Below are 27,162 nucleotides of genomic sequence, written 5' to 3'. Positions count from 1 at the left end.
CCACAGGCACTTTCTGTTTCTTTTCGCTACATTTCTTCTTCTTCTTCTTGTCCATTTTTCAACGACAAATACATTCACTCTTCAAGCTTCTTTCTTTTTATCCTCTCTCTCTCCCCTGTTCCAATCAGCGTCAAAACCCTCGGCCAAACTTCATTCTAAGACTGTTTATTCAATTTTGCTGCTTAATTACTTTTACTTTGCCATTTTTACGAGGCCTTTCCGCGCGGGGCCTTTTGATCGAGCTGCTCGGTGAAGGAGGAACTGAACATTTTGGCCAGTTGTTTACTGTCCCTAGTGCCCTCCAGGGGGGAAACAGTGCTACCAGAGTCCGGAGCGGGCAGAGCGAGTGAAAAGTTTTGTCCCATTTTTTGTTGTTTTGTGTTGCCTTCATTTTGCTTTTTCTAAGAAAGTCCTCCCGAAATGCGCTTCTAGGAGGCCGGGGCGAGAAATTCATATTTTCATCAAATTCAACCAAAATTAAACCTTATCTCTAATCCCAGCTCTTCAGCACAGAAAAGAAAGAGAGAACAAGAGACATAGAACAGCAAAAAAGGGACAGTTTTATTCGCGTTTTATTCCGTCTTCCCTGGCAGCTTCGTATTTAACATATCAACACAACCTCACCACCTCACCACTTCCATCGCTTGGCTCCTTCGAAACGGCTGACCTAATATTTGGACCGGACTGCGGATTTCCAAAAAATGGGAAAGACTGGCCGAGAAACTCTCACACCGGCTTCCATTTTTCATGCTTTCAGCGTGCCATTCAACTCACCCACTCATTTGCCCCGTGGGAAGCTGACCCGCACGGTCGCGAGCAAGCGGTCCAACGACCACTTAGGGCGCCACTGCTTAAGTTTTGTTATTGTTATTTACAGAGATTTTCTTTCTGCTCCGGTCTCTCTCCTCCCCAAAAAACACAACCCCGGCTACCGGGTGCTCGCGAAGAGTTTGTCTTGGGCTGCACTGAGCCGTTCGAGCATCCAGTGACAATTTTTCATCATCGTCATCATCATCATCATCATCATCATCACCATCATTATCGGTGTTATCAGCGGCATCAGCGCCGGTTCTTCTCTCAAGTTTCTTCGTGCAAGTTAGGTAAGAAAGAGAACCAATTTGGGTTCCTGTTGAGGCAACTTACTTGCCTTCTCTGTTGTGGTGTGTCCCCAACTAAATACCCCTCAGTAATAAGTGGACCAATTGACAATGACTTAAGGAGACCTTCTTTAAGAAGTTGAATCTTTGGCAAGCGAGAAGATGAGATTGTTTCTGTGCTGGTGGACCCTGACGAGGGGAAATTCATTAAAAATTTTAATTACCTTTTGTGTTTGGTTAATACAATTTGGCTACTTTCTAGTGCTGTTTATGGAAGAGGAATGCTGAGCGAGAAAAAGGATTTTAGGGGTAACAACAACACAATTTCTATCTAAAGAACGTTTTAGGAATTTGGTCATTGAAATCACGCATTAAAATGAACAAAAAACCCTCAGCGGCCAAGCGACAAATGCAAAACTGTGTCATGTTTGTAAAGCAGCAAATTTCCACTCTTACACATTGAAGCAGCACGTTTCTCGCAGCTATTTGCTCAAAATCCTTAGCTTACAACGTCCGCACAACACCGCGGAGGGTCTGTCCCTCCTTTCAATGCAGCTTCACGACCATCTGAGCTGACTTGTAAACATTATTATCATCCCCCAATCCTCCGAACCATCACCTCGAGATCAAATGTAGTACGAGCTCATAAACAAAATTTTACGTTCGTTCGGTTTTCCTTTCGCTTTCGGTCACACACACACATACATAAAAAAGGTTCATGTGCGGGTGGGTAGTAAAAGGAGAGAAGAGAGAAAAAAACAACACAACATCACGCAGTAAAAATCAAAAAGTGGTCAAAACCAGGCATCGCAGCAGTGTGGCAGCACGGGGCAGTACATTTTTCATGTCAACATAAACCCACTTTCTAAGCGAGAAAGTGCGTTCGTCGCGAATGCGTCCGTTTTCTTGGGGGGCCCACCGCCGGGTTTCTGGGGGATGAAGTCACAGTACACATAAATTCGATATTGATTAACTCGTAAATTTATTTTTCGCCCGTAAAATTATGTTTACATTTAATATTTACGCAAGAATGCCATCTCCCCCCGCCGGCCGTGCGTGCAGCAGGGCGCGATGGGTTTGCCGGCTTGTTAGCTGTTTGTGCCGCACAACGAAAGAAAAGGAGAAATACCTTTTGGTGGGTATTGTGAGGCAGCCCGGGAAAAAGGAGGATGGATGAGGCAAAAATCGATTAATGTACTTGAAGCAAATTGACTCATGAACCGAAGACTATTAAGCCACCTTCCAGTGGTGAGCGCGACGCAGCATAATTCCACCATAAGCAGATGATTCGGCAGCGGAAGGAGGCAAGCGGCTTGGACGCATAATGCACTTCTCTTTGCGAAAGCTTCAGGAATAACATTAAGGTGAAAATTAAGAGATCTAGTCGGGACAGTGAGTTGCAATAGGTTCAAGATGCTGGGCGAGTGCGTTCAGAGCATTTTGTTTGCTGTGAACAGGATGAAAACGGCTAGAAAATGTGTTGTCTAACAGTGGTTTAAGCCAAGATGGTTTTTGGTCAAAAAGAAACTCAAATAAATATTTAAATAGGAATAAAGAGGATTTAAAAGGCAGAAAAAGTAAGAAAACATTAAAGAGAATAAGAAAAAATGCCCATTGGAAATTGCGCCTAAAGTTATGCATTCGTTGAAGCATCATAGAAAGAATAACTGGTCATTTCTTTTAAAAGTGACGAAAACCTATCTTTTGCTTAAATTTAATTACTTATTTAATTATAAAACCAACAACTTTAAAACATTTAAATCTCCATACTATTCACACAGCTTCAAAGCAAACAGTAAAACCGGCTTCGCCCCAAAACATACTTCCCAACGTTGCATCTTAATTCTAAATCCATTCTTTAAGAGACCCAGCCTGTCCACCGGAATGAAGTGTTCCACGCCCAGCACAATCCGTCCGTTTGAAGCTCGTTATCGTTCTGCACCAAGAGAGAAAGAGGAAGAGAGAGAGAGAGAGAGAGAGAGAGAGAGAGAGAGAGAGAGAGAGACGTCCAGCTTCTGTCCCCGTACGAAGAAGTATCCTGCCTGCCACGGCACGGCAAAGGCAAAAGTCCGGCGACACTCCGATCGGTACCAAGCGACAACGATGCCGACGACAGTTGCATCAGCAATCACGATAGAAAACAATGAATTATTCATCCCGGACAAACCCACCACACTCGGACGGATAACATTGTGTTTTGTTTACTGGGAATGTGGGTTTCTTCTTCTGCTCGCTAGTACTTTTCAGCCAAGCAACTGCAACTGGAAAGCTGACTGTGTGTGTGTGTGTGTGATCGTATAAGGACACGTGTCTCGGTGCTTAGCGTGTGGCTTTTTCTTGAAGAAATGGGTTAATGCAAAGGCGGACGCAAACACAGGGGTAAGAGATAATGCACACAGTCCACCATCCTCAACCCCTGATTGCTCGCTGCACACGGACGAAGACACCGACGCATCGTTTGTGGACGTCCAGTGGAGAGCTTTTTTCATTCGTGTGTGCCAAAGTGGACAAACAACAACCGGCCAAATGCACACAATCGAAACAAATGTACTCACACTCACGCTGCTTTGCTGACGTCTCACGAGAAGCTACACTTTCGGACGCTACACACAACAACACCGTGCTGTTGGAAGTGGGCAAAGAGAAAGAAAAAATAGAAAAAAACGACGAGAAGCGAAACCATCGCCATGAATAAATGCACAAAAATGCATCCCGTACACAGTCGGTCGGAAGAGCCAGCATCTCGCTGCTACTGGAAAATCTCACCAAACGGTAAAATCCTGGCTATCACTATCTTCTGCTACGTTTGTTTTCCCATGCCCGGGCGCCCCCCCCCCCCCCTCCCCTCTTCGGTGCAATACATCCCCGGAAGGATCGGTTTTACTTGTAACAGATTAAGCTGTACAAAAGATTCAGCTTCGTGCCACCCATGCCACGCTCTCTCGCTTTTTAAGATGGCGTTAAAATTCAATGTTCCAGCAGATTAGCCGCTACGATTGCTAGCCACCCTAACGATAGCACCGCTCCACGGGGGTGATGGTGGTGGTGGTTATGAACAGTAAGCAATCGCTTTGTTTCTGATTTTCCGTTCCTGCTGCTGTTGTTGGTGCATGTGCTCGCTTTATTTTGCTACAGCCATTTTAACGAGCCGGAAAATCCAATGTACTAGTTGTTTCGGTGCACTGCTTTTTGCCATTCCTTTTTGTTTTGTTGCTGCCTTACACCTTTCGGTGGTTGCACAATGAATGATAATGTTTCCTCCTGCTGGAGGGTGCAGCTTGCCGCTCGCTCATCGCCCTCAAAACGGTTGGTTAATGTAGGTTTAATTTATGCTGAACTGTGCAGGGATTTCGATAAAGCGTGCATTCTTTTTTTGTGCAAATTTTGAAACAATATATCGTTCGATGTTATCGCACGCTGATTATCGCTTTTGGTTCGTCGTTTAATTGACTTTTTACGGGGTGCTTTTGTGATGAAACCATGTCAAAAATATTGCGCATAAATCGTACCAACAGGCAGCTTTTCAGCCACAAAAAGCTTTCATCAAAATGAACAACACGCGAGCGACAGTGCAAAAAAGATTGATTTTTATAGAGAAAACATAAACACAAGCACGCATTTAATCGAAATCAAAACAGGATTAAAAATCTATTCTTCATTTCCAACACAGAAACACGAAAAAAAGCACTACAGGAACGTGCGGCCGTGTTGTCCGATGAATTTAGATTACCTTTTGCCTAACCCATGCCCGAGCGCTGGCACTTTATTTGTTCGCTTTTTCCACCTACAGCGATGCATTTTTGTTATGGTTACAGGTATTATGCATCATCACACGTCGATGGCACCAACCCAACGCAACCAGCCCGAGCGCGAGAGCGAAAACATCGGAAAAGCGGCAATATTTTTGCCCAAACAACGATCTATCGTCCATAAACAACTCATCCCGAGCCGAGGTGTGGTTGCACGCCCGGAATGGAATATGTTTTTTTAACAGCACAAGCAACGCAACCACGCCTATGCTCATCCCACTGGTATGGTGCAGTTTTATGTCCTCGAGCCCGAACGCCGGAACGGATAATTAAAACAAGTGTCGGTAAGCAATAAAACTACAAATCCAGCCATTGATCGGGTTACCTAATCCGCTTTTCGAACGGTTTAAACAACCCGCAATACGTGTGGAGGCGTGTGCGAGAAACCTCACAACTCGGCATGTTGGTTAATTGGAATTGGGTCAGAGCTTTTGAATAAAGCTGGCGTTCGCTTGGGTTAAGCTTTAACATACGTCAAAATGGTGCAAAGAGTAATGAATAATTATATTTCGTTGTTTAAATAATGTTTAGAATTATTTTTCAAGTACTATAAATAAATTGATATTAAAAATCAATATTTTCTTATGCTTAATCAATTGGTTGATAAACATTCCAATCTCCAATGAAATTATTTCGTTTTATTTGAGCTTAGGATGCAGATTGAACTGCGTCTTGGGCAGAAGCACAACTGCAATCAACTCCTCAACTCTGCAGTTATGATCGGTTTATGCGAATTCCATCAAAGTTCCACTCTACACTACACTTCAGTCGCCCGGAAGAGAGTCTTCCAACGCTTAGAAGGAATTTTGCAAGATTAAATTACAACGCTGCTGTGAACTTCCTGCCCCGGAACCTGTTTGCTTTCATGTGCTCTTCACCTCATTCCTGTAAATGTTTACCATTGCACCATCCTTAGTGACGGTGACGTTTCGGGTCATACATCATCGTCATCAGCACGAGCCAATCGAACCATCGAACGTTGCACATCTCACCTAACATCAATGCACCATCGATTATCCTTTCATTTGGCGACCCTGTCCCCTTCTCTCTCCACTCCGGCAGATAGCATCCCGAGCACAAAAGGCAATTATCGACAGCATTATTGTTGTCAGCAAACAGTGTAGCCTTCCCGGCGACGGTTATGATCAATTGTGCGACTGAATGTGTACGAACGTGAATGTGCATTTCGTTGGCTGTAATTACCGGCACGGTGGGTGTGTGTAGGTGTGCTTCGAGATGGAATTTGTGCCCTGCACACAAAGTGACACAAACATGATTACACAGCAATTGTAATAGGTAATGATCGGTACTGTGCTTCGCAAATGAAGATGAACTTTATGAAAAGTCTGTGTCGGGGTTGGTTTTGCTACCTTTCGTCACGCACTCAAACTAGTGCTAATGCTTTAATGTCCTTTTGAGTAGACAGAAATCGAACGTGCAAGCAATGGCGCTGAAAAACATCAAACAATAAAGCAGTTTGTGTGCAATAGAAACGGTGTTCGATTGTTCAAACACCAGCCCAAGCATCCCGAAACTGAATTTTCTCTATTTTCTTTGCCTTCCACCAAACGGTACTCCTTCTCGTCTGTGCGTCTGGCACCATAGTTTAACAGCTTTAATTGCTTTATAACGCTATTTATGGCAGGCCAAGGAATATGCAGGTGTAGACACTGCCAGGAATTTTGCACACCCTCAACCCCTCCCAATCAAGCTTCTTCCTCGGTGCGTTCCTCAACGACCCGTCCCGATCGCGTGTAAAGCGGCCTCGCTCGCTGGATGCAACTGTAATCCGTTTCTCATTTAACACACTCTGCCAGGGCCAGCGGATGGCTTTCTGACCTCACAGGACTCATTGCCTTTCGCCCCGCTCTCCCTCCCACTGCGTTGTTTACCCATTCGCGTGCTGCGGCCATCTAACGAGAAAGGCCACAAAACTGTTCGTGTCAGATGTAATAAAAAGTAATTGCTATTCATGTCATGGCATGTGAGTGTGTGAGCGCGCGCGCGCGTGTGTGTGTGATTTGATGTTTTGAGGGGATTTGTTTTACCACCTTATTCCACTGGGAAAGTTGGTGATGGGGATGGTGCTAGGTGGAAAGGCGCGATGTGTAACACTAGGTTAAGCAGCAAACAGCGGCGGCCACCGCACAAACCACTCTATCTCTACCGGCTGATCTGACACGAGCACTTGGGGCAATGCTGGAACAATAATAACAATAATCCCGACCCCAGTGCCAGCCCGATAATTGGCATGAGTTATGTGAACAAATTAGCTCCGGTGGCATCCGCAGTCAGTGTGCGGATAATTGAGCGAGCCTGGCCGGAGTGCGGCTTCTGTGAAGGGGCCAGGGGGAACAGGACCCTGAGAAATGAGGTTCTCGAAGGTTGGAAATGTTATTTAGTGGGGTTTAAGAAGTCAATAAAATTACAGTAAAATAGTTTGTTTGCTACACAGAAACTAACCCAAAGACCAATAAGTAAACTGTGTGGTAATAATACAGTGAAGTTACCGGTAGATGGTGCTCTGCTAAGAAGACTATTTTTTCGGGCTGCCAAGTTTGTGCATTGCAAAGACGTCAGCATAACATAAGTAGCCATAGAAGTTGAATATCACAACTTTAAGCCAATTAAAGCTTAAATGTTTGTGGATAATTGTTTAAAATGGATGAATTACCCACTAATTGAGATTTTAGTAGGGTTCTTGTCATAAAAAGTAAACATCCTGAATAAAATTGCTTTATTATCTCAATATGAAGGAAATTGATTATGATTTTGATGCTCATTGTGCCAAATAAGTACAATTTAAAACAGCAACAATAAAAGAACGACTGCTTTGCCCGAATGAACACCAATCTTTATATCCCAAAAATCGAAACAAGAATTGATGTGTTTCGTCTGTGAAACTAAACTACAGTTTTCAGCAAGTTTTTAAACATCCACACTCAAAACCAGGTGTACTTAATGAACCCATCACATCTCGTGCGTTCACCAGAGCTGACTGTTTTTTTTTTTTGCTCGACCCTACTTTACATTGCAACTCTCTGCTTTAACAAGCTTTCACATATGTGTGTCATTAAGATATGGTTGAATCGCTCCGGCTACTTTTACCTCGGCGACAGCGAAACATTCGGCGAGCTAATAAAGAAGACCTCATTCGCTAATTTCCCTGCTCGCTACCATATAATCAGAACGTACAAAAACTTTCAACCGGTAGGTTTGCAACTGAGAGAAAGAGAGAGAGAGAGGGAGAATGAGAGAAGAGAAATAAAAAAAAAAATAAACCCCGCTACCCCCTGGATTCGTAAACTCTCATACCCCTCTTGCCGTGTAGCAAAAGTGTGGATTCGAAAGGTTTCACACGAGAAGTTTCGCTACATTTGCATAAATTTTATCTCCTATCACACACACACACACACACACACACACAGACATGCACGCACTCACACACAGTCGGTGATCTCGTGCGGGTCCCATGCTGAAGGACTCAACCAAGTGCAAAGGGGTGGAACCATCGGGGAGGAAGGGGAACCAGTGCTTATGTGCAGTATTTTATGGGATTTACCGCGATGAGGCTCCAACTGCTTCCTTTCCATGTTCTTTCCACCTCGTTTTCCTCGTTTGCCTCATCCCAAAAGCTTTTGCCCGCACACACACACACACACACACACACACACACACACACACACACACACACACACACACACACACACACACACACACACACACACACACACACACAAGCCCATCGAAACTAATAGCATTGGGCACAGTGTGGTGAGAATGAACCACTCGGTGGCATCCCATTACAAATGGAACGCTTTTCCACGCGCTCCATCCAGTGAGCTGTTTTGCACGGGAGCGGTCGGGGACACACACACACGGGAAATGGGACAAAACGGAGGTGGGAGAGAGAGAGAGAGTGCCTTAATAAGAAATTGTAATGATGCCGTTTGAAGATTTTAATGGCATTTGTTCCTGTGGGTCCGTGGGGCCCGTCCGTTCGGCGGGGACGCGTCCGGGGGAGCGTCAGATTTTGCATCGGTGGTTGGGCGGGAGGACAGAATGAAAATGAAAAAAGAAACGGATGCTTTTATGAGCGACGAGAAGATGTTTCTATTAACTCACTTGTCGTGATGAGTTGAGCGTACAGCTGCTGCTGCTGCTGGTTGATGATATTAGTATACGGTGACGAGAGTGATATAGCTTCAGTGCAATGTGGAATAGGATATTATAAAGGCGACTAAATTCCTTTCAAACTGATCGGTGCAAAAAAGATAAAGGATGCAGATAAAGGAGGCATCAGCATTTTATTGAAAAAATGTAGCCTTTCTTCACAATAAACAAAGCGTTTTTGGAGATGAGACAAGCTACTATCTTTTGCTTTTTTATCCAAATCTCACTGAAAACCTCAAAAGAATTTATCACCGCCTCTCGATCTCTGTTTGGCCTCCCAAACCCCAACCAAAGAACAAAGGACATGCAAGCGTGTCCAAAGATGTAAATTTTTCGCACACAAAAAAGCCACAACACAACCTCAAACAGTAGCCAGACGACCCCACGATGTGCCACAAATTTCCCCTGCTTGCACTCGCTAAAATCCACAAAAATCCAACCAAACACTCATCCCCAAGATCCCCTGTCGTTGCCAACATCAAAGCAAGGGTCCCTTGAATGAAAAGGCGGAAAGCGCCCGAAGGAAAAGGAAAGCGCCCGAAGTTGCGGAGGGGAATAATCGCGCCTAATGAAAATCACCTGCAAATTGTTTCACCTTAATGTACGCACCAATTTGCGCAACGGTGGCTCCACGCGAAGCTGAAAGCGATCCATCCACGCGGACGAGAAGAAAATGAGCCTTCCCATGGTTCAGCCCGGCGAACGGGCGGAATCGTTTGACCAACCGAGACGACCGTGGCTCGGTGTGTGTTAGATGGGTGTACGATGGGTGGGGTTGATTTATCAGCGACGGGAGAATCATAATGATGACAGCCATTATCGCTCGTCATCCATCGCTATTCAGGCGAGGCGAAGCGATGTCCTTTCCGCGATGACAACCGGTACGGGTGGTACGGCTCCGAAGGATCCGAAGGATTTGTGTGCGGTGTGAAGCTGTCGGCTTATCGTGGACCTGCTTCTGGGCAGCTCAGATGGAATGAGCTGGCAGCATGGCAGTGAGCGTCAGAAGCGTGATGATGGACGGTGCTTTCGACAGGGAAGCAAGAAAACGGGAAATATTTCCTACGATTATCTTGTCGTTTCGCTGGGCTTTTGTTACTGGCTGGGGCCTTTCTTTTCGGCTGCAATCTTGCCGTAATGGGAAAGGGAAATCAATTTTATTACACAGCGAAACAGAGACGGTGTAAGTTTCAGGCGCGTGGTTAAATTATTTAAAGATTTATTAAACGAGACAAGCTTCCTCAGTCGTACATTTTGTGTTGAAGAATTGAAGGATTGGTTGAATATCGTATGATTTATTTACAGTTGAATTTTCAAGTCACCACAACAAAAAGGCGTTACTAAAATAAGTCATTTTAAAAGACTTTAATAAAAGAAAGAAAATACTAGAATAATATTGGAGGTCTCTTGGACTCTGTACATCTGCAATACCTTCCGTAAAGTCTCAATGTTCTTACTTAAATGCTTCCTAAGAGCAAAACAAAAAGATCTTTACCCAATTTTTCTACGATCGATGTTTCAGAGTTTCAGTTGGGCTTAAATATTGAACAAGCGCGGATCTTTTTCGCAGAAAAAAAAGGTAAGCCCTTCCGTTTCGATTACACTACAACTACCGATGGATCTCATTTTCATATCCCAGCCTGATCCCAACACAACCGAAGCAAACTTCCCAACGCTCTGATCCTGAAATCGGCACTGAACCGATATGGCTGCCGATGCTGCTGTCACCAATGGATAAAGGTATGGAGCACATCTCTGATCTGAAGGGGCTCTCGCTCCATTGCAGGAAACTTCAACAAGGCCCCGTTGGTGACATGCGAATTTTCCACCATAATCGGGTGTACATTTCATTTTAATGCGCATCCAATGTGTGTGTGTGTGTCGCCCAAAAAATTGTCCACAACCGTACCCAACCCACTTGCGAAAGGCGTGTGAGTGCATTTCCGGGTCCACAGTTGTTGATGATGTTCTTCAGTGACCCAGTGAAGCGAAGCTTTACTCTCACGGCTCCTCCACGCGATGTTCTCCCGTACTCGTGGGAAATGCAACGGATTGGAGGACACAGGAAAAAAAAACACACACACACACATAGACACTAAATTCCCACACAGCATAAAGGAAGAAAGCATTGCGCGGAGTAGCCGGGCTGCTCGAGTTTTCGAGTGATTCTTTGTCAGCACAGTCCCCGTTTCCTCATGCTGCCACAATCAACTGCCACAGCTGGCAGCAGTGCAGTGGATTTATTTTATTGTTTGTCCCATCGTTCATCGGTGTGCAGTCAGCGCAATGGGGAGGTGGTAAGCATCCCCGGAAAACCGGCTGTGCATAAACATTTATGCGCACATATGTGCGCCCTTATTCTTTACGCCTTCCTTTATGCGGGATATATGGGGCACCAGTAGCAACGCGCGGCAGCATCCAGCGAGAACAATGAACCAGTCCTTTCCGCAATTCCAATCCACACGCCACGCGTTCGTGTTGTGGTGGAATCTCTATTCCTCATTATTTTAACGAATGCTCTGTTTGTTCCATCAAAAAAATTAAAATCATCTGACCGAAAGTGCACAGCGCCGGGAGAATGGCTGGCTGCCGTGGGGGGCTGCGGGGTAAATTATTCATTTTCACGACCTATTTCGCTTCGGTGCATCTATTTCGGAGCGCGATTGCGAGCGGCAAACCACACGGCAAAGGCTCAGAATACACAGCTCTTTTGTTCTGCTTGTTCCACTTTCGAGGGTTTTTGGGCCGAGCATGATTTGGATAAGCTTCTTCTGAGTAGCTCTTGAGGCGGGGGAGATTGGGAATAGATGCCTTCGCATGTCTATTTAAACATCCTCATTGTGTCTTTCCGATGCTCTGCAATTGTTGCGAGCAAGCGTTCTATGTTTGCTTATTGTTAGCCTGAACACACTGATCAAATTATCAATTCACACTGACCACAACGCCCTTTTTGTAACATTATTCGCTTTTTGCGTTCCAGAGATGCCCTTCAAAACTCCAAAAAGTCACCAAACAAGAACCAGAAAGGTCGGACAGAGCTGACGATACATGTGTGTGTGTGTGTGTTGAACTTCAATTTTCGCACCCAAAAGCGGGCCGACTCATCCGTTTGGAAAATTGTCCGTACAACGGTTAAGCAAATAGTCATCATCGCCTCCCGAACCGATAGAACAAATAGCGTCCAACCGACCGGGGAAACGTCCCGGTCGAACCTAAACAAACATCTCACCGAAGGCCAACACAGACGGTGACTCGGGTGACGAAGGCAATGATCCAGTTGGGGCCCGTGCCGAAACTTTGAGGAGCAGTACTAAGGCTTCGCTCGTCAAAAACCGCCTGTCCATGCGGGAAAGGGTGACACCGCGCAGAGCTCAGACAGAATTTTGGGAGTTTTGGGTGGTGCTAAATGGATTCGTCCGTTCTCTCGCAGTGGGTGTTGCGGGTTGAGGTCGGCACGAGGGCAACAATTTTGGCAACACGATGCACCGCCACCCGCAAAGGTTATGTTGTACGCTCACGCAAACTTACCCGCAACAGCGGTGGGGCAGTGGAGCAGTTTTCGAGCAGAGTTTAGAAATTTAAGTAAACAAAAACCTTAGGGCCCTGTTGAATAGGAGTTCTGAGAAGCCTTACCTGTGGAGTGAAAGAAGAAGAAAAAACAAGCGAGTGTCATTAGAGGGATGTCAATTTTTTTAACATAAATTTTGGTATTTATTGTAGTGGAACATTGTAGTGGATTTCGAAGAGTAACTGAAAAGTAACTGAATTGCAAAACAGCTCCTGTTCATTACATCACTAGTTTTGTGTTTCTTAGTGATATTTGTTTGTTTTTCAAGAGTTTAGCATAATTTAATTGTAATTTTAGTAATATTCTAAAATTCTGTGTGAAAAATAAATAAATCGAAATGACAAAAAAATTTCAAACTACAAACTGGTGTCGATGCATTTAATTCCTATTGCATTTGACAGTTGTTATCTACTATCTACACCAGCGCCATCTATCGCAAAAGTGTCTATTTAAATTTGAACGCCTCATATTATGTTAGCAAACAAATACAAACGCTTTAGCCCATCTCTAGCCTCTATTATGTCCTGAAACTGTAAAAAAAACGCACAAAACCAAACACGTCTAATCATCGGCTGAGCGCTTTCACATCAACACACCCTCGGGCGGTAATCTACAGGCTGCCCAGAGGAGGAGATGCAGTGAAGGATAAACTTTGCACTGACCAATATACTACTACCACTATCACACCCTGCCTAGCCGGAGTAAAGCTGTAAAACCAACACTCTAACTTACAAATTTAACACTTCCAGCAGACAGGTCCCTGCACATTCTCCGCAATGGTTTTGAAGCGTTCAGTTGCTCCCCAAAAAGTTCCCAGTGCGGGAGGGTTTCTGTTGACTCTGGTAATATTATTTTATCACCGATACACACACACACACGTGTTCTCTTCCGTCCTCTGGCATCGCTATCGCTTTGCAGCCAGCACTTTAATGAACGTTAAAAAACATGCTTTAAACCAGGCGGCCCAGAATGCAGCAGAACAGTGCACAGACGGCAGGGGAAAGCGATTGGAGAGTGGAGGTAGAGACAACCCGATAGCAGGGGCTCGCTAGGTCAGAAACTCTTATCCAACTCCCGAGTGTCCACACGGGAACGACTTCGATAACCTTTCAATCCAATTATTATTCTACCGCAAATTGCCATCCCCGTTCTCATAGCGACCCCCCTCCCCCCAGCAGTAACCATAAATTTCACCCACTTTGCATCGACTGTCGATGCCTACGGTCTCTTCTCCCTTTAATCGGCGCTCGTTGTCCCCTGCGTCGGCTTGCACACGGGGTCACTGCCGGTACCGTCTCAATTATCATGCACCCGATATAAATGAGAAATTATTGCCTAAAGATAAACTTCATGCAAAAATATCATGCGCTTTCCACCCACACAAACCCCCCTCCCTGGAGGGTGGGATATGGTGGTCGGTGCTGCCCAAGCGCCCAGCGTGCTGCCCAACCGCTGCACTGGGACGTGCTGATACTTCTCGGCGCTATAATCCCATTCGTAACATCGCATTAAAACTCATTTATGCACCGGTGCATCGGGCGGTCACCCTTTTCGATGGGATGAAGGGAAGCGGGAGGAAAAGGTTGGAGAATAGTGGGCACAGAGCAGGGGGTGAAAACTCGATGTCGATGTTGCTTTCACACGTTGGTGGAAAAATATTTGTGCAGGCAAAAGTGCGGCTGCAGCGCGCACTGCAACTCCAAAGTCATTCCCGGCCGGTTTGCAGCTACATAGCTGTGGTACAGGAGAGCTGTGTATGTGTGTGTGTATGTGGTCGAGGGGGGGGGGGGTATTAGAGTGTCCTGAACATCCCGATCAATCGCTCTCTGAAAGAGAAAGAGCTGACGTTGCGTTTGTGTATGTGCTTAACCGATCGGGTTAGTTAACCAGAGAGAGAGAGAGAGAGAGAGAGCGAGAAAGAGGTACGTACGGGGCTGCCACTGACGGAAGAATGCAACGTGGAGGGCGGGTGAGGGAGAGAAATCCTATCAATGCATCAAAACAAATACTCTTCGGGGCTTAAGTGGTGCTATGCGAACAAAACAAAAAAGGATAAATAAATGCATTTAACGGTAGTGAGTACACGCCAAGCCATAGCACTGCGCTGTTGGTTGACGTAGTGAGTGGTGCTTTACTGGGAAAGGGGAAGAAAACTTCATCTAAATGCTTTGAACATGTTTGATGAAAAAAATTAAACAGTAGGGTATATCAATGAAAGCAAATGCAATTGTGAGAAGATAATGTAGTACGTTAAAAATGATAAAAGAAATATATAAATTAAAAACGATAAATCTAATAAAAACTTGAACTAAACTAAGATTGTTTGAGCAAATAAATAACAACTTTAAGGACTACTACTAGAATAAACAATATATCAATAGCAAGAAAAGGTAGCAAGAACTAGAAAAGTATGTAATTCAAAACATTAAACAGTATTCAGAAAACATAAGAAAAAGAGAAACATATGAAAAAGAAACAAGAAATTGCCAAAGAAAATGTAAAAAAAAAAAACAAAAATAAAAATAAAACAAGAAGTAGAAGAATAAAAAGAATAAAGAAAATAACAATTATTAGAAAAATCCCGAACAATAAGAAGTCCAAAAACTACGAGCTTAGTGGGGGTCGCCCCGTGCGAGTTCCACCCGGAAGTGTCGGTATTGTGCTAACCCCGCTTCGACCTGGATCTGTGCAAGTGTTGGTGAGTGCCAGCAGCCGCCGCTTCGTGTACCGTGGTGTCTGCAGCAGCTGGCATGATTTGACATTTCACACCAGGCCGACACCAGGGCAAATTTAACGAAGCAACAAAAAGCTTTTTGCAAAATGCTCCTTTCTCTCACACCAGCACACACACATATACGAGCGCGTGCAAAAGCTCCGAAGTAAAGCTCTGTTGACGTTAAGCGTACAGGTGAGAGAAAGGAAATGGAAAAAACGAGAGAGCAGTATAAGCCAGAGGAAGAGAGAGCATGTGTGTGTTTGCGAAAAAGAGAGAGAGAGAGAGAGAGAGAGAGAGAGAGAGAGAATGAAATGAAAACATCTCAACACCAAATGCCAAACAGCAGCGTGAGATAATCCGGGAAGCTTTTCCGATTATTTTTTCTCCCCTTACCACGATGCGGTTGGATGCTTTGGCTCGCGTTCAGTTTTCTCAAAATCCGTTGTTTTTTCTTCTTCTGATTTCTTGCTATTGCTCCCCTTTTTTTTTCTCACGTCAGGGAAGATTCTCTCCAGCACCCGAACGACACCGACACCGAAAAAGCTTACCTTCCGAGCTGTCAATTGCATAGTACATTTAATCCTGTACGGCTGGTGCTGATTTGATTATTCCTTGCCCGCCTGCCTTGCTGCACCCGAGTGTGTATGTATTAATTTTTTGTGACACTTCACTCATCACCCTTTTCCACTGCGGTTGCTGAACAGAGACGTGTTTTCTGCTTTTTGCTTCCTTCTCGGTGTGGAAGGAAGAATTTCTAGAACGTTGAATTTTATTGTTTTGCTTTTTAGTTTTAATCCCTTTTTAAGTATCTCTTGGTAATGTTTTTTGCCTTTTCACACTGCTATTATCAATTATAGCTTGTTTTATATGTTTGAAATTTGAAGCGACAGGCATATGTTTAAAGCGGTGCCTTGTATTTCCTCACAACAAATGGAGATCCGTAAAAGGAAGCAGCCTGAAGAAGGATCACAACCACGGGGGAGGCAAAAAAGCTGCTAGCGCTTACAATACGCACTCAATATGCATTTGCAGACATATCACACTCGCTCCGACAGCTCCACACATATATACACAAATACATTTAAACACATTCACGCACACACATCCGCACAGACAGCTGCACAAACCGTTTCGCTTGCAGATGCAGCCGCGTCGCACGGTGTGCTGCAAATGAACGACCAATCAACGGCTAACATTAACGGCTATCAGAGCACGCACTCGTACGCAAGCCAGCATACACGCACTGCACAAATCGTCCGGCCAGAACGGGCCAAGCTTCCGGCATATACACACACACACACGCGCGCGCGACAGCAGCAACAACAAAAAACGCACTCTCTCCCACCCCCTCCTCCCTGTACGCTACGGAGAACGCGTGGAAAGCCGAGTGCGGAAAAACACGAACCAAACCATTTGCCAGCACCAAGCACACACAAAACCATCCGCAACGGTTTCGAATCGTCCGTCGACTAACGCCACCATAAGCGCACCGAGCGTGGAAAAGCGGCTGACTTGTGGAACCGTTCCTACCCCACGCGTTCGCTCCATCCACAGGGCATCCTTGCCCCCACTTCTTGGCTGCTGCTGCTGCTGCTGCTAGTGTGTATCCCCCCCTTTTAGCTTCGGTACAAAAAATGGCAACAAACACGCCGGAATCAGTTGCTCGGGGAGTCGTTCGGCACAGCGAGAGAGAAAGAGCGAGCGTGTACGCACTCGTGTGGAGATGTTTTGGGGCCACGCGAACGATCGTACCCGTCCCCGGAACCCATTCACAACATCGTCGGAGTGTCCACCGACGATGCAATGGGTTGTCCGTGCTTCGGCATCGGTTCGGTGTCTCGTTCAGTGCACATGGCAAGCATAAACTACCATGTGCGAGTACCTAGCGAGAGCGAGCACGCGCTAGGACAGTCGACGTGCGAGCGAGACGGAAGCGCGAGAGACAAGCCACAACTGCCACCGAGAGTAGTCAACAGAGCGGGAACTTACACACGGGGAGAGTGATTTTTTGCAAAGCACCAACACAAACGCACGGAAAGCTTTTTCGGTGTCTCCCTTCCGATTTTCCCTGCAACCCTGCTCAACCACGAAAGCATCAAATTGCGTGCATGCTTCAATGGGCAGCAGCACCGTCATGGCCGTCATCAGCGTCATTGTGGCACGGTGCGCTATCTCTCATTTCCGTCGGGCTAGAATGAGGGATGCTTTTAGGGGTGAAGTGATCGCTGCCGTTACCGGTCACCCATGTCAACTGGATGCGGTATCTCATTTTCAACCGGTTTGGAACTCATTCAACGAACGGGAGTTCAATTGCTTTGTTAAGTACGCTTTCACTAGCAAGCAGGCAAGCGGTAGCAAGCAGGTTCTCGAAATTGGTTGCAGTGAAGCTAATCATTCAGCTGACAGTAGTTGTTGGAGTTTATGAAAGATAAAGCGTTTAAAATGTGAAATGTTCTCTTAAATAACAAAAATGCTCCTAAATAACATTTAAGTGATTTGTAAACGGTAAAGATAATTTTTAAACTCCAATATAACTGATCATTGTGACTGCAAAGGCTAAACAAGGTACGAAAGTTTTATCAAAATTGTAAATCAAGTGAAAATGGAACAATCACCAACAAGATGGAGACGCCTGGTAGTTGGTGTAGTATTTTTACTTTAATTATCGAATATTGGTCATTGCACCGTGAAATTGATTAACATTTTCAGTTTCAAGATTTATCTTTTGGTTTAAAAAAAAACACACTTGTTATCACTAAAAAATTGAACTATAAAATAAAAACATGTATTTAGTATTTGTACAAAAAATATGATTTTGATGATGTCTGGTTTTACAGACTGTTGTTACTGAACTGATAAATGTATATTCATCCCAAAACGAAAGAAATTTCCTAAGTTTATGTTTATAAGTTTGGATATTAAAAGCATTTGTAAAGCAATTTAATCAAACATTTCATTTAATCCATTAAATCATCACAGATTGTCTTTAAGGTTAAACCGAGGATCAAAACTTAACTTATAATATAATAACAATAATTCAAGAACGTAGAAAACCAATGCAAAGACATGCATTTGTAATCATTTTACCTTCACAGGTGCGTCGAATTGAATCAAATTAAAATTACTATAAAAGCCAACTTTAAGAAAATTTAACATCCTTCACCATTTATCTTTTTATGAGAAATATCAGATACAAAGAAAAAACGTTCTTAGCCATAAACAAACCATTCAATCAGTAAGATAAGGACTATCGCTTTTTAATTCCTCTCTTAAGAGACTGATAGCACCGTGCACCGAGCGCTAAGCCTGCAGCTGAAAATCCTCCTCATAACGCGTATCATTTTAATATAATTGATGGCATTAATTATTACTGAATGCATCCACCATCATCCCTCTCCCCGAAAAGGATGAATAAAACGGCTTTTGCATCTCCCGTTCACCTGCAAGGGTAAAAAACATGATCTCGTTCGGTGCCCTTTCACGCCCATGCCCGGTGGCGGATTTACTTCAATCGAAAGCTACCGCTACCCGTGTAGTGCAAACAAAAAAAGGCGATACCTTTCCGGCAAAAAGGAGATAAAATAACGAAGAATTGATAGTGAACAGTCTGTCCCGGGCCGGGACCGGGAAATCAATTTCCTCCCTGCCGAATGCCCGAGCAGAGCGCGGCGCGAGCCCATAGCACTGCAGTCAATTGGAAGTCAGCCCAGACACTTTCGACGTGCTCTTTTCGGCGCAACGGCGGAGGCGCACGCTACCCCGGCAAAAGTTCTTCGACCGACCGAGTGGGTTCGGGCAGGCACTGGCGGCACCGAAACATTGCTTTTGACCTGCATTCGTCGTGTGCAGCACCCGCTGTCACTGCACTGCTGTCTGGAGCAGGCTCTTCCTGTACACTCTCTTCCCGACACAGCACAGTCTGGTGCACCGTGCCCACCGTACTCCCAACTGCCTGGAGGACTTTAAACTGCCGAGCAATCGTAGCAGAAAAATGACTCCAGCCGCACCAGGCTGGTGTTTGCTATCGCCTTTTGCTTTCTACGTTTTTCCACACAACAAGCAAGCACAAGCACAAAGCACGCTGCATTTCAACAAATGAGCCGAAACGGTATGGGAAAGCGAAAGAGCCGTGCTCGCTTACACGTGCGCGCGTCTAGCCTTTGCCGCCTCTTTCGTGCTGGAATGCAACTGCATCTTCCACGAAACGCATCGAACGGGAAGGAAAGGAAGGATTTTTTATGTGTATATGTGAGTGAGTAAATGCAAAGCAGGAGGCAGTAAACGTGGCCGTCTTTCATGCACACTTGAACGCACCCAGACAGTTCACGTTCCCCGATACAGCAGTGAGCCGGCTTTTGACTCCGTCCTTCCTTTGGCAACCCCTTTTTCCGCGCTGTTCTCTCCCTGTGCTGTTACAAAAACAAAATAACATGTACACTTTGTTGATGGGGTTTTTTTTCCCAATGCAAACCCCCTCTTTCGAACGAAACAAAAGCGAAGTACGGAAGCGCAAAGCATATGCATGCAATCATGGTACGCCAAAACGCACATGATACGCGTGTGCGCGACAGACAGAGCAGGAAGGCAGACCGAGGGGAAGCGCATAACGCACCAGACATACGGGGACAGCCTATGGAAAATGAATACTTTGCACACATACCCTCTCACACAGACACACGCAGATGGATGCGCATGGTTTCGTGGAAGTCAAAAAAAATATAGGCGAAACAGAACAGTTTGACACATTTTTTTTTTTTTGTTTCGTTGTCGTTCGTGTTCTTTACACCATTGCAGCGTGCACACTAAGCCACAGTTAGTAGTGTGGTACAGGAACCGTGGCTTTCTTGGCAGGATTCGAACAGTGGCCTGGAACGGGGCCGGGACAGTCTCGGGCGGCGTCTATTCATTGCGTCCAACACTTGAGACAAATTTGATGACATCCTCAGACGGCGGTGGAGTTGTGCTTGTTGTCGTCGTTGCCGACGCGTTACCGACGCTCACGCTGCCGCTCACCATGAGGCAAAGGAAGCCATGAGAGTTGGTGTTACGTTTAACGGATTTTGAGCTTGCAGCCGGACGTGGTTTTAAGGCGGCAATACGATGTGGTTGGTTCGGTGCTATTGATGTAGTGGTTGAAAACAAATGTTTCAAATTAAACTATTAGGAATTGGCAAAAACAAGTTTCTTAGCTCTAAATATCTTAAGAAAGACAATCTTTTGCTAATAAAAATGAATAAAAACATTTTTTCAAACATAAAATAACGATTCATTAAAATAGCTTTGACTCTTCTACTTCACCTTCCATTATCAATTACAAACAAGTGATGCGCCAACGTTTTCATGGTAATTTGACATTTTATGAACCATTTCACATTCCACTGTCTTTTCGGTCTTGAGCGCAGGCGATGATTGTTAGCCAAAACCCCAAACTAGCCCAACAAAACCCTTCCACCTAGCTCCACAGCTATCCACAAAAAAGGCAGATCATCTCCGACCGAAGGGAAGATGCGATGCGGGATATATATTTGAATAATTTATCACCGTGCGCAATAATTTGCGCACCCCACCCGGCACGCAACAACGACACCAACGACTTTAACAGTAATTATTATTCATGTTTAGCGCTCGTGCGCTCGTGTTGCCGGAAACGGTGCAACACATTCCTTTCGGTTTAAAGGGAGGAGCCGTTTTTTACACGAAAGGGTTTAGCTAAAACTAAACTTCTAATTATTTTATCATTACTTATCAGGCTGCTTACGGGATGGTGATGTTGGTGGTAGTTTTAGCGCACAGTGTTTGGCGCCAAAGTCTAATAAATTGTCGTGTAATGATCGGGAGGCTTCTTGGCGTTGGTGCTAAACGATCTCAAGCGAAGATGTGCGATGTGGTGCGAGGTTGCTCGAGAAGTACAGTGCGGTGATTCAGAGCCGTTTGCGTTAGATTGATTTATTTAAGAGCTTTGTGTCGTGAGGTGCATGACTCGTACGAAGTGGATTTATGTCATGGTAGTTAAGGTTCTGTTTGCGTTAATTTTATGATCATCGTCACCATTCATTTGATGGCTGTTAAAAGCAGCTATAATGTCACACAAAAATCGCACTTAAAACGGCAACGTTAAGAATATTAAATTTACATCAATTAACTGCCTCTGCTTAAAACCCTTTTCGACACGCACACAGTGACACTGCAAAAAGAGGTGCATGAAAAGTTACACACCCAGCTCGATTAATGCCAATCGACCGCAAACGATCAATTACTCCCTGGCTGTCGTTCGTACGCAAAGGCTAACCAAGAGTGCGCCCATTGGCCCCACTATTTAGTCATTTGCCGCGGTAGGTCCTTGCCGCCCCGCACTGTGCGCAGTGACAATTAATTCCAATTCTGTGTCGCGGGGATGCATTTTGTGAATGCCGGCAGCCACCCAAAACTAGCGCCACACAACCGGGCGCACAAAGTCAATGGACTCATTTACATTTTATTTTGTTACAAACACACACAGCCACACACACACATACACTCGCAACACAATTGCTTGCAACCGGTTGGATAATCGGATTGCCGCGCACGCCGGCGCACGCTGGGTGGATTTAAATAAATAAATTTAATTTAATCGGATAATCGCGATTGACCAGTTGGTTTTATCGAATGATTAAGTGGGACCAGGGCCGGGGCTCGGGAAAGAGGAAGAGCGGCTCCACCATTGAAGAATGTCAATTTGATGTGAGTTTATGTAAGCGGGTTTGGTTTGGAGCTTTATTAAAATGAGCAGAGACAAAGTAATTGAGTTCTCGGGTTCGTTTTTATGGTGTAAAAATTGGATGCTTTTGTTCCTTCTCGAACTCATACAAACCACCTGCTGAGCATGTACAAAATGACATGTATAATGTAGCTCAGTACAAGCATACTAAAAGTCACCGTGAGCTACCGTTATTGCGTCATCGCCTATCACTCTTCCCGGCAGCCATACCACACTCCATTGAAATCAGGGTGCCAACGGTCAAAAGCGGCCTCATTCATCGAAACTCACCAAAGGTGCAGCAGAACAAGTCAACAGACAGAGAGTGAGAAAAAAAAATCATCATGCTACCAGCTGCACTTAACATAATGATTATGCAGTGAATAAACCCCATCCGCATCGCGGTTTGCCGTTTAGAAAGAAAGTGACTGGCGGCGTAGTCTAGCGAGAGCACCATGGCCGTGCAAAAAGGGTACCGTGTCGATGCCAAGCCATGCACCCACGGCAAGAGGCCACTCAATGGCAGCGGGCTGGGATTTTCATTTTCATTCGCAGCCTCAAGGGACGTGTCTGATGAACCGCGCACCCGAACTCATAGGCAACCCAGTGGAGAGGGCAAAAAAATGCAACCCTGAACATAAAACTAAACCACAGACTCCTTCAGGTGGATTTTGTGCGGGCCCATTGGATGCACCCGCTATGGCTTGGCAAAAATGATCCACACCAGACCAGATGTGCGGAGTGAAAGGGCTTGTACGGAGAGAGAAAAAAGGAACGCATATTCCCGCCCGGCACAAACAAACCTCATAACGTTCGCAGAAAGGCAGAACACCCCCGGACAGATAGAGAAGCTAATCATTCGTTTAACGATTCACCACTGCTGGAGTGGGGTGGAGTGATGCAGGCTGGGAGCAAACCCCGCACAGAGAGGCGTCTTGTGCACGGGCACATGATGCATTAATTAGCATTTTAAAAATCCATGTGCAACCATTTTCGCTTCAGCACGGCCGTGTTCGTGTTACTACACAGAGTGGTCCGGTTAAGTAACGCCAGTGAAAAAAAGAAGCAGTTCGGCTATGTGTGAACGATGATGTGGAAAATGAAAGCATCAATAGGGAGAATGTAGGGAGTGTGGGAAAAAAACCTGTTACCTGAGCCTTATGGATTTTTGCTCCCTTTCCCCGTGTGCACATTTCCATCCAGCTCCAGCAGCAAGTGAACCGTGAAACGCGTGAAAAGCGCGCTCCGGAACGGGGCTAAGGCAATTTTCCTAATGGATTATCGGTTCGGATGGGAAAGAATCCACCGCTCGGATCGGTGTGTCTTCCCTCTATGGCCGTGCATTATTTTTGCCCGTTCCAGCGACAGGGATCCATTTGGCCGGGAGCCGGGAGTTCATCAACTCGGGAGATTGAACCCAGTCACCAAGTTCGGGGCTGACCGGTGTGTGTGTGTGTGTGTGTGTATGTACATCCTTTTGAAGATTGGAAGGATTGCAGCGCCGCCTTCGGGGTGCAGAGCATGCCAGTCCGTAATGGAAGTGATTGCCAAGCCAATCTCGTCTTCTGTAATTGAAGCAAATGACTCCCAACAGATGGGGATGGGGCGGCTGGGAAGGGTTCGTGCATGCTGGAACAGGGATGTGATGCTAAATCGAATGTATGATGACGAGCTGGACACTGCTGATGCTGGGGCGCCCCATATGCGTTCGGAATCAATTACTCGCTCGCTTATCAAACGATCGAAGCGTTGCCTCAACGATCGAAGGGCATGGTCGTGAATATGGTGATAGAAAAATTGGTGCAGGGAATTTATTAAGGTAGCAAAGAGTAAATCATAACAAAGTCGTCCATAAGAATGATTGCCATATTCTGTTTTTGTATAATCTTTTTGTACTTTCTTTAATACTGACGACTAGCAACATCTCTTATCGCATTTAACTTTCTCTAAGACTATTTTGATCTATATGTGAATTAGGATTGTCAAATTATATACAAGAAAGTATATAAAAATGTTCAAATTTACTGAAGATTTCAATTCGACATATTTGAGTTGTCAAGTTTTTGACAAACTCAACACACTCCTCATAAAAATCCATCAACTGTGATGGAAAGAAGAAACTTACGGTACGCGTGTACATCTTTTAAACAGGTCCTACGCGTCCCCAGGTTCGAGCACTGTGCACTGGACGTCTAGTGCACTTGAACTGACGGAACTTATTTCCTTGTGAAGACTTGGGAGACCACCTTCACAGCCAGAACTCCCGCGAGAGCAGCTCGAATGGCTTCTCGGAAAATGGCGATTGCAAGAACTAGAGCCAATTCTCATCATTCCAGAGAACCACACGAGCGCACATACACACACACACACATGCGCGACTATTCTGAGCACGGGACGAAAGTAACCACAAAAACGACGCTCCTCTAGTGCCCTTGGCTAACCAATACCCGTTTTTGCAAAACGATGGCGACGGTGTGACACACACACCACAAGCGAAGCCAACAAGCTAAGCTTCCCCAAACAATAGCCATCACGGGGGATGTTGGGATGTCCTACCGATCGAAGTAGAATGGAACGGAATGGAACAGAAACACCCGAGTGCGTTTGAATTCATCCTCACCGTCTTAAGAAAGTCGGAACGAAAGTCCGAAAGATTGCCGACTCCCACCTGGACTAATCGGATCGGTGGAAAAGGACGTAGGCTGGGGGGGGGGGGGCGGTCAAAGGCAGAACTAACAATCCATCCTCTTACGGAAGGGATCAGCAATCATCTTTAGCATCGACCCGTGCGCTGCACACCGTGCGTTCACCGTGCCGGGAAGAAACTGTGCACCGAACGAAATTGAGTGAGACCGAAACCACCGACGAATGATTTCTTCACCGTGTCGCACTGCCCCGAACGCATCCATTTCGGCGGGTAGAGGAGCAAGTGGGAAGAAAATGCTGAAATTGCCAGCATACGTGAGATCCGGACCGTAATTGAATATTATTGTGCTGACATTTTTCAAGTGGATTTACCATCAACCAATGTGACAGATTGGACAAGACGGACGGTTGGTGGTGGCGGTGATGGTGGTGGAAGCGGTGTATGGGTGTGTCATGCCCAAGCGATCGTTGATTGCCGGCCAGCACCTGGTTTTTGCGGTGAAACGGATCCGAGCGTCGACTGGGGGCTCAGGGCCGGTACGTGGGTCGCTCCTTGATTGCGTTGGATGCTGTTGCTGGTAGGTCACCACCGCTAGTCGACGTGTCTTCCGGTGGTTCGCCCGGACTTGTTAGCTTGTTGCCAGCTCACCGTTGCGCCAGTTGTCATTCACCTTTCATTTCGGGATGTTGAAACAAAAAGGGTGCATGGCATGACATACCGTTGCGTTGTCTTATTGAGGTTGAAGATGGCATGGGAGCAGTGTCTCCTCATGGTGGTGTTGACAATCATTTTTACATGTTTTGCAGAGAAAGGACATGCGTTCTTTTAATATTCAAATTTAAGGAATGCAGGGGATATGTGGTGCCTCAAGTTTATGTTTTCTTGAGTTTTTTATTCAGAGCCTAATGCTTAACATATCCCAAGAGTGAAAATGATTTTTAGAAGAACTTTTATGCAATAAACATCGCCCATAGTCGGTCGTTCATGACGAAAAAATGCCACACTATGAATGTGTTTTGAAATAATTTGTAGCATCGTAGACCAACGACGTAGGATAAAGACTTACAGTTCAGTTTGGTGCCTAAGAGATCAAAATAAATGACCGTGGAGGGAATAGTTGGTGCTTTGGAGACAAACATTGAAGTATACTGTCAAAATCAATTGACTGTTAATCTATTAGTTATTGCTGAAATTACCAAATTACAAACTATTTATTTGTAAATATCCAAAAGCTCTGCTTAAGTGCACTCTTTATCGTTCATTAAATGTTGAAATCCAACAAGAATTCATAAAATCTGGTAATCTTAAAAGGAAAAACGGCCAAACCTTTTATCCAACCATCTGGGTGCATCGTCATCATCATGCCGGGGCACATCTCTGGCCAGAGTGCAAGACACACTTAGACAACACAACAGCAGCCACACGCGTACCATTTATCTCTGAACGGAATTGGCTGCCCACTTTCGTATGTTTGCAAAATACTTTCTCGTTCTCGGAATGATGCCCGCAATCTGCAACCGGCCACCTCACGAATGCGTCCTCTGCTGCTCCACTCAAGAACTTCTTTCACTCCTATACCCACATCCACCACAAATCCCACCAGAAGGTGTTCCTCCCGGTGCGCACAGAAAAACATGAAAGTCAATGCAAGTGACAATGATTGATGATGTAAATAAAATCCTGCTTACGACGGCAGCCCGGCAGCTTACGATTTGCGTTACACTTGCATGTTTATTCGACATTCGAACGATTTAGCATCCGTTTCGGTTGCGGTTGGTTTATGCCTTCCACCACACACAGAGGCGTACAGCCCTTGCCTGTGCCGTGCTGCTAACCATGATGCTTCGTGTCATGCAATTGAAAAACATCACCTTGCACTTGCACAAACAGTGTTCGACCGACCGGTATGAATATTTGTTGCCGAACGGGAACGGGATGCTTTACATTGATGTGGCTTACCATGCTGCACGCTCAAGCTGTTGCATACAGTATGTTTCCATAAAGCTACAGTTGTAGTTCTTTTTGCGATATAAGACTTATTTTATTGTTAGTTAAACAAATATAAATTAATTAAAAACGCTTAAACTAATCTTAACTTACCATTATCTTAATCTGATTTTAAAATACTTCGAATTGATCTTTAAACTGCAATTAAATATACAAACAACCCATTCATTACCACCACCAGTGAAACAATGACACAATAAAACGACTCCTAAAAGACAGCCCTGTGCGTCATCCGTTCAGGCAAACCTTTCCCCTATTTACAGGCGGAAACTCCATCCAGGTGCATTTTATTCTCACGCAAGCGGGTAATTTTGGTGCACCTTCGAGGACGATGTGCCCGTGTTTCACCACTCGCTTTAGACGGGATTAAATTCTGGGGCAAGATTTATTCCCACTTTTAACACAGACA

General features: G+C 45.2%; 1 protein-coding gene across 3 annotated transcripts in view; it reads right to left on the bottom strand.

Annotated features, from left to right (window-relative positions):
- Positions 1-27,162, bottom strand: part of LOC120957583 (teneurin-m) — a 512,748-nt gene that overhangs the window by 417,708 nt on the left and 67,878 nt on the right. Inside the window, exon 1 of one of the 3 annotated variants that reach the window (XM_040379863.2) lies at positions 15,912-16,952. The exons of the other annotated variants lie outside the window; for them this stretch is intronic. Within the exon in view, the coding sequence (XP_040235797.2) occupies positions 15,912-15,939 (28 nt within the window). The 5' untranslated portion in view covers positions 15,940-16,952. Of the gene's footprint in view, positions 1-15,911; positions 16,953-27,162 lie in introns of those variants that run through there. 3 annotated transcript variants of the gene reach the window in all.

This window comes from Anopheles coluzzii, chromosome 3 (genome assembly GCF_943734685.1).
Source record: "Anopheles coluzzii chromosome 3, AcolN3, whole genome shotgun sequence".
In the NCBI taxonomy this organism is placed as follows: domain Eukaryota; kingdom Metazoa; phylum Arthropoda; class Insecta; order Diptera; family Culicidae; genus Anopheles; species Anopheles coluzzii.
This window is presented reverse-complemented; position numbering and strand designations above follow the sequence as displayed.